Raw genomic sequence first — 15,852 nt, forward strand, 5'->3', positions numbered from 1 at the left:
CCTTCTAGGTCAAAATCTTCAAGAATTGAGTCAACCCTAAAAATACAAATAAACAACTAGCTACAATTTTGGTGCTATATAGTCATTTTGGAAATTCCTAATTCCTAGCCCTTCATTTTAAGAAATGGCAAAACTGGTGAACCATAAAAATTAAGTGATTGAAGTACGCAGCAGGTCCTAAAACTCAGGTCTCCAGTTCTCTTTTCTTTTTTGAGATGGAGTCTCGCTCTGTAGCCCAGGCTGGAGTACAGTGGCGCGATCTCAGCTCACTGCAACCTCTGCCTCCCGGGTTCAAGCAATTCTCTGCCTCAGCCTCCCGAGTAGCTGGGATTACAGGCACCCGCCACCATGACCAGCTAATTTTTGTATTTTTAGTAGAGATGAAGTTTCACCATCTTGGCCAGGCTGGTCTTGAACTCCCAACCTCATGATCCACCTGCCTCGGCCTCCCAAAGTGCTGGGATTACAGGGGTGAGCCACTGCGCCCAGCCAGTTTTTTTGTTTGTTTTTTAAAGAGACGAAGTCTCACTGTGTTGCCCAGGATGGAGTGCACTGGCACAATCACAGCTCACCACAGCCTTAAATTCCTGGGCTCAAGAGATTCTCCCATGTAGCTGAAACTACAAAAGAATGCCACCATGCCCAGCTAATCTTTTTAAAAAATTTTTAGAGACCAGGGGTCTCTCCACATTGCTCAGTCTGGTCCTGAACTCTTGGCCTCAGGTCTTCAGTTTTCCAATCTATTGTTCTTCCTAGGTATAACATTTACCCTCCCAAGCAAACCAGCATTTTGAGCACTCAGGCTGAAGAAACAATACTAAAGCCTATTAACTATGTTAATGACAACTGTGCTTACAGGTCTTTTTCCAGTTAAAGCCATAGGTTCTCTAGGGATCAATCCACATTGTCTTCCCCTAGCATCCTTATTATTAATAGAGATTTTGAGAGAATATGTGATGTGGTCACGGAACACCACAAAACTATGTGGCAAAATCCATGCCATTTTAGTCTAACCAAGCCAGTGGTTCTAAAGCTTTTCTTTCTCCCTGACATACATCATTTACACCTCTACCCAAGAATTAGTAAACTAAACTAACTGAAAATATTGAACTAATATCCATAGTTGAACTTCAAGGAAGATTCCCTATACTTTCTGAAATCATACATAAAATGTACGTAGCTAAAGGGTTATTGACACGCAAGGGGTAAATGACTCCAAAAAAGCACTACTCTCCTAGCTCTATCACCAAATTTTTCATCTTTATAACAAAAATAAACATATTCTGGGCTGGGCATGGTGACTCTTGTCTGTAATCCCAAAACTTTCGGAGGCCGAGGCAAGTGGATCACTTGAGGTTAGGAATTTGAGACTAGCCTGGCCAACATGATAAAACCCCATCTCTACCAAAAAATACAAAAACTAACCGGGAGTGGTGGCATGCACCTGTAGTCCCAGCTACTCAGGAGGCTGAGGTGGAAGAATCTCCTGAACCCAGGAGGCAGAGGCTGCAGTGAGCCATGGTTGCACTACTGCACTGCAGCCTGGGGCACAGTGAGACTCTGTCTACAAAAAAAAAAAAAAAAAGAGATATTCATCTATAAAATCAGCCTGGCCAACATGGTGAAACCCTGTGTCTACTAAAAACACACAAAATTAGCAGGGTATGGTGGCACATGCCTGCAATCTCAGCTACTCAGGAGGCTGAGGCAGAAGAATCACTTGAACCCGGGAGATGAAGGCTGCAGTGAGCAGAGATCGCACCACTGCACTCCGGCCTGGGCAACAGAGCGAGACTCCATCTAAAAAAAAAAAAAGAAAAAGAAAAAACAAAAAAAAAAAAGACCAGTATTTTCATATAGCAAGAGGTAAAATTAACAAAGCATTTTAACAATATACAGTTATGATCTAATTTGTGTGATTAAAATATCTAACAGAGTATGCTTGAAAAGTGAAAAGCTACCCAATAAACTTTTATCAGTGGCTGCCTCTGAAAAAAAGAACTAAATAAGTGAGAGACGATGTAGGAATTTTTTTTTTTTTTTTGAGGCAGAGTCTCACTCTGTCACCGAGGCTGGAATGCAATGGTGCGATCTCAGCTCACTGCAACCTCTGCCTCCCGGGTTCAAGCGATTCTCCCGCCTCAGCCTCCCAAGTAGCCAGAACTACAGGCACCCGCCACCATGTCTGGTTAATTTTTTTTGTATTTTTAGGAGAGACGGGGTTTCACTATGTTGGCCAGGTTGGTCTCAAACTCCTGACCTCATGATCTGCCCGCCTCAGCCTCCCAAACTCGGCCTCCCAAAGTGCTGGGATCACAGGCGTGAGCCACCACGCCCGGCCGGAATTTGTTTTTTAATATTTGGCCATACTACTCTTCTCTGTATCGTTCCAATTTTAGTATGTGTACTGCCAAAGCAAGCACAGAGGGTGATTTTCACTGTACCATCCTTTCTATAACTTTTCAGTTCTGTACTACGTGCAAGTATACCTATATTCAAAAAATTGCATGAAGGCATTTCAAAAGTCAAAGACAATAAGATGGCTGCAATTAGGATGGGGGCAGTGGGGATGGAGGGAAACGGATTTGAGATTTGAAACGTAGGCCAGGCACAATGGCTCATGCCTGTAATCCCAGCATTTTGGAGGCCAAGGCCAAAAGATCACTTGTGTTCCAGAATTCAAGACCAGGCTGGGCAACATAGCAGGACCTCATCTCTACAAAGAAAAAACAAAAACAAAAACAAAACAAAACCAAAAAATTAGCCGCATGTGCTGACACATGCCTATAGTCCCAGCTACGTGGGAGGCTAAGGTGGGAGGATCCACCTGAGCCTGGGAGGTCAGGCTGTAGTGAGCAGTGATCATGCCAATGCACTCAGCCTGGGTAATAAAGTGAGACTCTGTGTCAAAAAAAAAAAAAAAGAAGTGGAAATGATGAGGTCTGGTGATTGGGAATTGAGAAAAAGAGATGTCAACAACAATTCCAAGGTTTCTGGCATGGGTAGTGGCAAATGACATTTACTAAGACAATTAATATTAAAGACAATTATAAATTCAGTTTGCATATGTTCAGTCTGAGACACCTTCAAGATACCAAGGTAGTCAAGTAGGCAGTCAAACATGTATGTAAATTGGGAACAGGGTGAATAAAGAGGACCTAAAACACAGCATCCTTGCAAAGACGGAGATGTGGTCAGATACAAAGTCAAAGTAGCAAGGATGTTACGAAAGCCAAGAAAAGGCCTTTTTCAAGAGCTCTTAAGTCTGCCTCCATCTCACCCCTATTCCTAAACCACAGCCTTAAACTCGTCTTTTCCAAGATGTTATCATTATCCAAGATATTATCTTAGACTGAGCACTTTCCATGCACTAAGCCCAATGCCACACATTTTACATTTTTTCCCCTAACACAAAATGCAGTAGTCGGCAGGAAATGTATTACTACTTCTACTTTACCAGTGAGAAACCTGAGGTTCTGAAAGATGCTTGCTTGCCCAAGTATCACACACCTAGTAAGTGGTAGTAACAGAATTCTATCCTAAAATTCATGCATTGCTATCTACCCATCGGTACTGAAGTTCCTTTCCCTTACACAGTATCCTTCTCACAGTGGCCAGTACTATTACCATAAAACCTACTTCTGGTCATGTCACTTCACCTAATTAAAGAGTTGAGTTTAACAATGCCCCAAAACATCCTATGGCCTATAGTGATGGGGCTCCTCACATGCCCAGCTATCTTTTCCCAATCCCACTGAAACATGCTACCCTCTACCCATACCCGACTATTCACAATTCCTCAAACACCATTTAACTTTATACCTCTAACTCATTTTTCTTTTTTTTTTTTTTTTTTTGAGACAGAGTTTCACTCTTGTTGCCCAGCCTGGAGTGCAACGGCACAATCTCGGCTCACCACAACCTCCACCTCCCGGGTTCAAGCGATTCTCCTGCCTCAGCCTCCCAAGTAGCTGGAATTACAGGCATGCGCCACCACACCCAGCTAATTTTGTATTTTTAGTAGAGGGGGGTTTCTCCATGTTGGTCAGGCTGTTCTCGAACCCCCGACCTCAGGTGATTCACCAGCCTCGGCCTCCCAAAGTGCTGGGATTACAACAGGCGTGAGCCTCCACGCTCGGCTTATACTTCTAACTCTTTACCCTCTTTTTCCTCGTTACATCTACATGCCTGGTAAATTTCTACTCATGTTTCATAACCAAGGCTAAATGCTGAATCTTTGTGCAGTCTCCCTCAGTCACTTCTCCAGTCAAAACCAGCTGCTCCAGGCCACACGTGGTGGCTCACGCCTGCAATCCCAGCACTTTGGGAGGCAAAGACAGGAGGATCACCTGAGGCCAAGAGTTTGAGACCAGCCTGGCCAACATGGTGAAACCCCATCTCTACTAAAAATCAAAAAAATTAGCTGGGCATGGTGGCGCACGCTTGTAATCCTAGCTATTCGGGAAGCTGAGGCACGAGGATCACTTGAACCTGGGAGGTGGAGGTTGCAGCGAGCCAAGATCGCACCACTGCACTCCAGCCTGGACGACAGAGTGAGACTCTGTCTCAAAAAACTAACCGCTCCAGCAGGCACAGTGGCTCACGCCTGTAATCCCAGGATTTACGGAGGCTTAGGTGGGCAGATACCTTGAGCCCAGGAGTTAGAGACCAGCCTGGGCAACATAGTGAAACCCTGTCTCTACAAAAAAAATACAAAAAGTAGCCAGGCTTAGTGGTTCACGCTTATAGTCCCAGCTACTCAAGTGGCTGAGACAGGAGAATCGCTTGAGTCTGGGAGGCAGAGGCTGCAGTGAGCCCAGATAGCATCGCTGCACTCAGCCTGAGTGACAGCTGACAGAGTGAGACCCTGTCTCAAAAAAAAAAAAAACTAAACTGCTCCAAAATATGGAGAACTGTTGAAAACAGGAGTTCATTAAACTATCTTCAACACCTGTGCATACTTTAAATGATCCATAATAAAAAGTTTTAAATGTTTTAATTACTCCATCATTTCAGAGCTCATAGCACTTTGCATGTATCTTTATTATTACACTTACTACATCATATGATCACTCAGTCTGTCAGCCTCTCCCAACAGACTGACTGTAGCAGGGCAGAGGCCAGGTCTTATTGGTTGCCCCAGAACCTGACACAATCCCTCACCCACAGCAGCTCAACAAATGTTTCATCAATCAATCAAGCAAAGCAAAAGCTTTTGTAGTCTCATTCTGATATTTGAAATTCAAAAACCTAAAATATTTATTGAACTACTGTATCCTGAAAACAAATTTTCCCTAAAAATAAAAACTATCCAGACTCATGCAACTACGATTCATAAAGTTCTTAGGAAAAATTACCTCTTGTGTCACATATTATGTAATATTCTATCACAGAACCCTATCACAATATCAAAATACAAACAAAATTCACATCACATACTCAGCTAAATGTTTTCTACTCATTTTCCAAGCAACTATTTCTTAACTTCCATATAGCAAAAAACGAGGTCCATAGATATTTGAGATTAAGGAATTATTTTACATGTAATAAGGGCATCATGGTTATGTTTCAGAAACAAACAAATATCTATGGATTACATGACATGACTGATTGCTGAGATGTGCTTCAAAATAACATGAGTGAGGGGCAATATGTATAGATGAAACAGGACTGGTCATGAGTTGCAAACTATTGAAGCTGGGTGATGGTTGATTTTCAATACTTTTGAAAACACTGAAAATTTTTCCTAATAAACTTTCTTCAAAAAGAGAAAAATCTAATGAACATGTAATAAATTTATAGCCTGAAAACAACCCTTTGTCTAAAACAATTTCTTCCACTGTTCTAAACTAAAATGAATTAGATGACCTTATATATACCCTTAACTATAACCCCAACTTTGTTCCTGAGAATAAACTTAGCAGCAGCATCTTCTATTTATTCTAACAAAGACAAAATACTCAGTCAGGCATGGTGGCTCATGCTTGTAATCCCAGCACTTTGGGAGGCTGAGGCAGGGCAATCAACTGAGGTCAGGAGTTGGAGACCAGCCTGGCCAACATGGTGAAACCTCATCTCTACTAATAACACAAAAATTAGCTGGGAGTGGTGACGCACACCTGTAATCTCAGCTACTTGGGAGGCTGAGGCAAGAGAATCGCTCAAACCCTGGAGGCAGAGGTTGCAGTGAGTCGAGATTGTGACATTGCACTGCAGCCTGGGCAACAAGAGTGAAACTCCATCTCAAAACAAAGACAAAATAGTACCACAGAGAAAATTACAAAAAGCATACAAGAATACAATTCACAATTGAATGATATCAACAGTTTTAATAATATACAGAAGTAAACAAATGATGGAATAAAAGGAAGAAATAGGTAAGAGAAAAAACAATAAAAGCTTATAGAAGAAAGTTGCAAGCAGTCTACAAATTGGCTCAGAAACCTAAAACTGTCTAACAAGGGATTACTCGCACCCTTCCAGGTGACAGTTTTGTGTGTGTGTGTTTTGTCTTTTTTTTTTTTTTTGAGATGGAGTCTCGCTCTGTCTTCAGGCTGGAGTTCAGTGGTGCGATCTCGGCTCACTGCAATCTCCACTTCCTGGGTTCAAGCAATATTCTCCTGCCTCAGCCTCCTGAATAGCTGGGATTACAGGCACGCACCACCACACTCAGCTAATTTTTGTATTTTTAGTAGAGACGGGGTTTCACCATGTAGGCCAGGCTAGTCTCGATCTCCTGAACTCGTGATCTGCCCACCTCGGCCTCCCAAAGTACTGGATTACAGGCATGTGCCACCACGCCCAGCCCAGTTAGTTCTTAATCAGGTCCCAAGTATCAGCCTGTGCCAAATCAGACCCAAAAGTAAAGTCAGCAATGAAATGCTGAAGATCAAAATGAAGAATGAGTGCAGTGACTATCACAAAGCCATCTAAAACACAAAGAAATAGGACCTAACTGGGTACATCTCTACTCCATTCACTCCTACCCTCACTGAAGGACCATCAAGTTCAAAAGTATCCCAACTTGAGACTGTAATAAAATGAAACAAGACCTTTACAAGTATCTCTTCTAACTGTAGACATGGTAGTTTAAACCCATTTTTAGTCAACCAAAATATAACATTCTGGTGTACTCACTTATCAGTGTTTTTTTTTTTTTTTTTTTGAGACGGAGTCATGCTCTGTTGCCCAGGCTGGAGTGCAGTGGCGCGTTCTCGGCTCACTGCAACCTCCGCCTCCTGGGTTCAAACAATTCTCCTGCCTCAGCCTCCCGAGTAGCTGGGATTACAGGCGCCTACCACCACGCCTGGCTAATTTTTTGTGTTTTTAGTAGGGATGGGGTTTTGCCATGTTGGCCAGGCCGGTCTTGAACTCCTGACCTCAGTTAATCCACCCGCCTCGGCCTCCCAAAGTGCTGGGATTATAAGCATGAGCCACCACGCCTGGCCTTATTGTATTATTTTTAAGGTAATATATGTCTACGGTGTTTTTAAAAAAAAAAAGCAGTATAGAAATCTATAAAACAGTTTAAAATCTCCCCTCCTTCTCACCCCAAAAGTGTCTTGTACTCCAAGATGACCATTAAGTACTTCTTGAGTGTCCTTCCAAACTGTCAGAGAATTTAAATTGACCCATGAACACTCATTTAAGAATCTCAAGAACTCATAACAAGGTAAACATTACTACAGAATGAAATCAAAGAAGGACAGAACACACAGCAGATCATCCTTTGAACATCTGCTAAAAGCTAAAATGTGATTTTTTTTTTTTTTTTTTTTTTTTTTTGAGACGGAGTCTCACTCTGTCACCCAGGCTGGAGTGCAGTTGCACCATCTCGGCTCACTGCAGCCTCTGCCTCCCGGGTTCAAGCAATTCTCCTGTCTCAGCCTCCCGAGTAGCTGGGGCTACAGGCGCCCACCACCACGCCCAGCTAATTTTTGTATGTTTAGTAGAGACATGGTTTCACCATATTGGTCAGGCTGGTCTCAAACTCCTGACCTCAAGTGATCCGCCCGCCTTGGCCTCCCAAAGTGCTGGGGTTACAGGTATGAGCCACCGCATCCAGCCTTAAAATGTGATTTTTAAATCATGTTTTCCTAAATAAAATTATAAGACGCCTTGCTAACATCTAAATCAAGAAATATCATCTCCAAGAAACACAATCAACAAACAATCCCCATCTTTAAAAGACATTCTAACTTGTGAATTGTTAAATTTACCTTTCTCATAAACTTTCAGAGTATTTCACATTTTTCTTCTCCCAAAGATGTTCCTGTGTTAGTCATCCTTAAACTTATTTCACCCCTCTCAAAGAACTTAAGTTCAACACGAGCAAGAAATATCTGTTATCTTCATACTAACTGCATAGAAGACGTGCACTTAGTGTACATTAATACACTGTTTTAATTTACTGTCATAATTTACAAACCAATGTGGAAAACTGATAAAATTATATGTGAAGTTTCAATATGAGTACTTAAGCCTGTCAATTACGCACTCATTAAATAAACTTCATTAATTAACTAATCTACAAATAATACATGTGAGTCCTAAACAGCCTAACCACCATTTCAGTTCTTAGACAAACTGGTGGTGTTTTCTTAACATAAATTAGCTCTCTAGATAACACATTTCAAAAATATTATTAATAATGCAGTGTTATCAGTCATTAACATCAATTTCAAAGAGTTCAAAGTATCACAATGAATTTCAAAGTAAAAATAAACTTAACAGAAATCCTTTCAAAGATGCAGAACATTCGTACTATGTAAACAAAAACTAAATGTTACATAATTTAAGTCAGAGTAAGACTTACTCTGCAGCTAGCCAAGCAATGAACTTTCATTTTGGTTTAAAGTGCATGACCCATCACTTCACCTAAGTCACAAAAATTCATCTCTCAAGCAGTTTTCCTTAACAACTTAAGATACTGGCCAGGTGTGGTGGCTCACACCTGTAATGCCAGCACTTTAGGAGGCCACGGCGGGCGGATCACATGAGGTCAAGAGTTTGAGACCAGCCTGCCCAACATGGTGAAACCCCACCTTTACTAAAAACACAAAAATTAGCCGGGTGTGGTGGCAGGCACCTGTAATCCCAGCTACTAGGGAGGCTGAGGCCTAAGAATCACTTGAACCTGGGAGGCCGAGGTTGCAGTGAGCCGAGATCACTCTACTGCGCTCCAGCCTCGGATAGTGCAAGACTGTGTCTCAAATTAAAAAAAAAAAAAAAAAAAAAGTGGCCCGGCGCGGTGGCTCAAGCCTGTAATCCCAGAACTTTGGGAGGCCGAGCCGGGTGGATCACGAGGTCAGGAGATCGAGACGATCCTGGCTAAAACGGTGAAACCCCGTCTCTACTAAAAAATACAAAAGAACTAGCCGGGCGAGGTGGCGGGTGCCTGTAGTCCCAGCTACTCGGGAGGCTGAGGCAGGAGAACGGCGTAAACGCGGGAGGCAGAGCTTGCAGTGAGCTGAGATCCGGCCACCACACTCCAGCCTGGGCAACAGAGCCAGACTCCGTCTCAAAAACAAAACAAAACAAAACAAAACAAAAAAAGTATCTAGAGGTGGCAGTCAAATGCTCTCTAGCTATTTCAATTTGTAATTGATTCAACAGAAAGAATTATTCACTGAAAAAGAAAACCAGAACTTTAAAAGTGCTTGTTTATGTATTGCTACAGTTCTAATTTGTGCCCAAATATGCAAACATGTTCTATAATCTTAGTATACCTTTATTACCAGGGACATATCAAAACTTTAGGAAATATCAAGTATATAAGACTTTGTCCACGTAAAAAATTAAGACTACCAGTGTTCAGAAGACAATCTTCCAAACTAGAAAACTCTTTAAAACATATTAAATTGAAGACATAATTTTCAAATACAAAGCATGACATTATTTCTACGGTTACTTTCTTTTTGGGTTTTCTTTTTTTTTTTTTTTTTTTTTTTTTTGAGACAGGGTCTCATGAGTTTTCTAACCAAAACACTAGCCATCTTTGGCACTGGAAATGAATTTACAGGTTGAGCATCCCCAATCTGAAAATCCAAAATCTAAAACTTGCTGAGTACCAACATGACACTCAAAGGAAACGCTCATTGGAGCATTTTGGAATTCAGATTTTCGGATTAGGGATACTCAACTGGTATGTATTCTGCAAATATTCTGAAATCCAAAAAAATCCCAAATCCGAAACACATCTGGTTCCAAGCATTTTGGATAAAGGATACTCCACCTGTATCCCTTTAAGCACCAGCAAACAAAAAGCACACATAAATGAGAAGGTTTTTAACCAACATCCAAATATTACAGTTTAAAAAAGCCACCTCTAGAACTGACCTAATAATTTCCCCCACTAAACATGCCAGCAAACCAAATTTAAGAAAATATGTTTCAATGGATCTCAAACTACTACTTCTATTATCAAAAAAATTTAAAACACCAACTGTTTTAATGCTAATATGTCCTAGGGAAAAAAGCACATACATTTTTAAGTGATATACAACCTATAACTTCTAAGTATTTTGTATAATCTTTCTACTAACAGAATTACCAAAAAAAGTTCCAGTAAGAGTATTTAAGAAAAACTTAAAAATAAGATACTTTTGTCAAAACTGTGTAAGTATTTTAGCAATAGTTCCCTGACACAGATAAGATTCCCCAGTCCCCAAGCATTATTACTATAACTATACTTGATAGTACTACTATATTTAAACTTACTACATTTATGGTATATATTCCTATATACTCTTAACTCAAATCCTTACCCTACTTAAAAAAAAAAATTAACCCAAAAGGTTTTCAAAACTGTACTAAAAAAGTCACAAGTTAATTTATGTTAAAATATTTTGCTTACTTTTCAATAACTCCACTGAAATTTTAAAAAGAAGAATCTTGAATTATTACATTACCAAAAGATTAAGGGTCAGCATTCAAGAGCAAACTGTTCAAGATCACGCTGTATTACAAGAACTCTAATTACGCAGGCTCTAGCTGTTCACAACCTTAAAAACGTTACCAAAAAATAATAATATTAACTACTTTATTTTTTAATCCAAAACCCCAGGCATTGTATATCAAATGGCCATCCTACAAACAAAAAATTATTTCAATGACTCTAATATAACTGAATCTGACAAACACATTTGGGAGACGATGAGAAATCAGTGGTCTGGATAAACTATCTGCACACCTGGAAAAAGGAATACACATATACATATGTACATACGTACACATACGCATACGTACACATATGTACAAACGCATACATATACGTATATGTATATATATCTATACATACACATGTGTATACATATATACATATATGTATATGTATACGTATGTATACATATACATATATACATGAATGTATCAAAGCACATGTATAAATATATACATACGCATACATATACACATACACATATACATACAATATAAATACGTGCATATGTAGATATGTATATGTATATACATGTGCATGTGTACACATATACATATCTACATATGCACGTATGTACAAGTGCATACTATACATACATGTATTATATATGTATATATTTTATATGTATGCATGTATGTGTATATGCATATTACATATGCATGCATGTGTATATACGTATATGCGTATGTACACATATGTATGTGTATATATGTATATACGTGTGTACACATATGTGTGCATGTGTATATATGTATATGCGTATACACATATGTATATATTCACATACATATGTGTATACGCATATACATATACATACGTAATTTGTGTATATATACGTATATATGTTAAGGGGCAAGTAAGAGACTCATATTTAATGCTTTCAACTTTCTAAAGCTTTTAGGTCAACAGTTTTTTTAACATACAAATGTGAATTTTAAAAACTTGAAAGAAAATCCAATAATATACATAGGAACAAGAATTTTTGAAAACAAGTAGTAATAGCTAAATTTCTGCCAGAAAGGAAAAAAGTTATACAAAATGTAGACTAAATTGGGGCGGGGGCGGCGGGGGGGGGGGGGGGCATGGCAGGACAAAAATCAAAGCTAAAAAGGTAATTCTGGGAGTTATTCAATTCCATTATCTGCCCTCAGGAAAGTAGCCTAAACCTGCCCAGTAAAGAAAAACCAACTCTTAAGACTTTCAGAGAATAAGAATTCTGAATTGTGAAACCAACATAGCTCAACATTCCACAAAAAAATACTGCTTCGAGGACTGTTAAAAGAAGGATGAAACTAAAAATTCAATACTTCCTATAGCAGGACTCAAGCTCATTCACTTCATTCAGAATCCAATTCAAACAGAGGGTGCGAAGTTATATAATGTCAAGCTTTACATTACACACCCCACTGGTATGTTCAGACTCACAAAGATGCAATCAAGAACTATATGCGGTTGCAAGCACATATCAGAGAATGTTTTATTTTAATGTTAAGGCTGATGAATCTTGTCCTAAGCAGGTAGGACCTCACAAGCACTGAGTCTGAAGCAATGAAGATCTTTTTTTCTTTAGTTTAACAAACTACTTAATCATTCATCAAATCACCCCATGTATCATGAAGCCCCCAAACATAGTGAAGCTTCACTAGTTTTTCTTTTTTAGCATGCATTCAAACATCAAGTAATGCACAACTTGCCAAAAATATTTGAAAATGGTTAGTTTTTTAAAATTTAAACTCGTTAGTGCATAATAACTGCAGAGTTTAATATTACAATCTGAAATCCAATGTTAAGCACTATTCACCGTGAATCTACCTGAATATGAGCATTCTAGGACATAAAATCAACTAGCATTTTACACATTCTCAACATAAAACATCGGATTCCATTTATTTTTTCATCACCATAAGCAAAAGCAATCGATTTGGCCAAACTTTTCCAAGTGAATTATCTTTGCAAGCAATTTTATCAATCCATGTTAGACCAGCAATAATCCCTCCAAAACAAAATAATGCTCTTTGAATTTAAATCATGTTTAATCTTTTGTAATGACAACTTTGACAGCAGTCAAATATTTTTAAATAAAATACTTTAAATACTCAAATTGGGAAAAAAAAACTTTTAAGGCAGGAGACCAACAATTACTGACGCTTAAATCTTTCCAGAGCTAGTCACTGTTCATTTTTACAACAATAATTGCAATGAAGCCAATTAATACCTATGTAGTCAAAGTTTAATTCAAGTTTTCTGTATCGGTCAAAGGGGCCGGGCTTACTGAAAAGCATTATTTCCATTTAGTTTTCTGATCATTATATGCAATAAAACTCCTTATAATTACTTGGAAATAAAAACAAATTTGTAATTACAGATAAAAAAGAATTGATGACTCTGCTAAACCAAGCTACAGACAAAAATTCAGAACAACAAAAAAATCAACTTAAGAATAAAATGTTGGACTTACTTCAAACTTCCGTCTCAACTGTAACAATAAAGCTAGGTGTCAAATGCAAAGCTATGATTTCAGCTAGAAAAGAAAATGTCTAACGGATGCAACACCCATAGCACACACTCCAACTTTCACGGTCCCAATTACGAAGAAAGTATTCAAATATCATTGCAATCAGATTTTGGTCAGGAAATACAAATTAATGCCTAGAGACTGAGACTCCAGCCTTTGTTCAATAGCTTAAGGATGGGTAACTAAATGTGCTACAGGTTGATAAGCATTTACCAGGCTTATGCATGCTGCTTTCAAGCTTGTGAAAGGTACAAGAATTCTATATGCAAATAATCTTGGGTAATTTTTTTTTAAACACCACTGAGCTACACACTCCGAAGGAAAGGCTTATTCACGGCTACTATTTATTTCCATGTTTACCTCTACTCCCTCCCCCAAACCCCCCCCTTCACTTTCTCCTCCCACCCTGTCCCGCCATCTTGGGCCGATAGGAGCAGCCATTACTTAACTAAATGACAGTGCCAACAACTTTCCACACAAATAAACAGAGACTACACCCCGAATCCTCCCCAGTCTCCCGTGTCAGACACGCAGGAAATGAGGCTCCAGGAAGAGAACACATTTACAAATAACTACGGTATTTCTATGCCAAAAAGACCCAAAAAGTAAACAAGTCACCTAACTTCAGGTAACACACATTGCGATCGAGATACATGTCAACAGCCCAATGCAAACTCTTCACCGACCTAAACTCCGTGAAACTTCCCCCTTCTGGGAGCGGGGACACAAGAAAGCCTAAAACATTTGGTTAGCAGTAGGCATCACGAACAGCCTGCTTGAAGGAAAAGAATTTTTTTAAACCCGTGAGAGGCAAGTGAAGTCCGGAATTGGGGGAAATCTGAACACATTCACGATCCCTTGACCCTAAACATGCACCTCGAAGATCATCGGCCTATCCCCAAAAAGCTGTAAAATAGCAGGCAGTTTTGTCGACCCAGTTGAGCCCGGCCCCAAAGCGATCCCGTCTCTGTTCCTCCAGCTACAAGAGGAAAAGAGCAATTTAGCAAGGGAGCAAGCTGGGTACCCGTGGGTGGGGGGAGAGCAGAGGCAGGAAATAGTTTTCCGGAAGCCCCTCGACCATCGTCCGCGGCCACAATGAGCGCAGACCCGGCCGCGGGGCCCGGGGCGAGCGCGGCGCCGGCCGGGGAGACGGTGTCCGCGCTCCGACTCGCAGCTGCCTTACCTTGCCCAGTAGGGCCTTCGTCCTGGCGCCATCTTCATGAAACCTCACGAACCCGAAGAGGCGGCTGTGGGGAGACACACAGGCTACTCGTTAACGCTCCGGGAACGCCACCGACCCGTCCCTGCCCGAGCCCGAGGCCCCGGCGGAGGCGGCGCGAAGAGCGCCAAACCCAGGTGCCCGCCCCGCCGCCGCCAGAGACAAGCCGCGCTCGGGCCTCCCGGGAGGGCGGCTACTGCCCGTCCGGAGCCGACCGGGCGAGTGACGGCGGCCCGTACCTGTCCAGTCCGCCGAGCGCCTCCCTCTCCTCGGCTGTCAGGCTGGGGGACGCCTCCTCGCTCTCGCCGCTCGCTTTTCCCGCCGCCATTTTCTTTTCCTCATCACCGAAAGCGGCGGCGGCAGCGGCGGCGGTAGCGAGCGACACTCCGCAGGATTTCATGGAAACGCAGCGAATTCACAACTCCAACGCCGACACCCCCCCCCTCGGACCGGGGCCCGCAATGACGCCCCCAATCTGCGCGCGGGACCAGCACACCAACTTTATCGCCGCCTCCTCCTCCGCCGCGGGCGGCGGCGACGAAAAATCCCAACGCGGCGGCGGTGAAGGCGGCGGCGGCAGGGGCTGCGAAGCCCCCGGGTCGGCAGCGGCGGCTTTCGGCTGTAGGGTCACATCGCGGGGTTGGGCAAGGGGCAGCCACGGGCGGGGACGGCGGGAACGGCCGGAGCGCGCAGGGCTGGGGAGCACTGGGGGGATTCGTTGGAGACACAAACTTCCCCGGCACCAGCACAAAGTTGTTGTAATTGTGTCACACAGCGAACCCCACGCCGCCGCCGTGACCCCCCCCTCCCCGCCCGACTGGCGCCACCAATCGGCGCGGCCCGCACGACTCACGTGACCTTTGTTGACTCACGTCAGCCGTGGCTCCACTTAACTTGCTAGCTGCCCGAGCCCCGCCCACCGAGGCCGCCACCGAGAGGGGAGCGGGACGCAGGCCAATTCTGGCCGGTGGTTGGCTGCTGGGCGCGTCTGTCGGGGGAAGGGTTGTCACCGAGAGGGAGCTTCCTGTTAGGTTGTGCTGGTTAAATACACTGGGGCAGAGAATGGAGGGTCCGGGCCGTGTCACCTCGGGAACCACAGCGGGCTTTGGAGGGGGAGGGGAGTGGTGGGGAAGGGCGAGGTCCGGCAGCGCCCGCGGCGGGCGAAGATGCCAAGGACGG

At 42.2% G+C, this 15,852-nt stretch overlaps 1 protein-coding gene across 10 annotated transcripts in view; it reads right to left on the minus strand.

Moving 5' to 3' along the window:
* Positions 1-15,446, minus strand: part of KDM6A (lysine demethylase 6A) — a 232,263-nt gene extending 216,817 nt beyond the window's left edge. For all 10 annotated transcript variants that reach the window (XR_003117321.1, XM_025371878.1, XM_025371877.1 and 7 more), the window contains exons 1-2: positions 14,913-15,446; positions 14,638-14,701 (exon numbers count right to left, since the gene is read on the minus strand). Coding sequence is in view for 8 of the 10 variants with exons in the window: in XM_025371877.1 (XP_025227662.1) it covers positions 14,638-14,701; positions 14,913-15,073 (225 nt within the window). In the remaining 2 variants the exon portion in view is untranslated. The remainder of the gene's footprint in view (positions 1-14,637; positions 14,702-14,912) is intronic.
* Positions 15,447-15,852: the final 406 nt, after the last annotated feature.

The sequence above is a fragment of the Theropithecus gelada genome, chromosome X (genome assembly GCF_003255815.1).
Source record: "Theropithecus gelada isolate Dixy chromosome X, Tgel_1.0, whole genome shotgun sequence".
In the NCBI taxonomy this organism is placed as follows: Eukaryota; Metazoa; Chordata; class Mammalia; order Primates; family Cercopithecidae; genus Theropithecus; species Theropithecus gelada.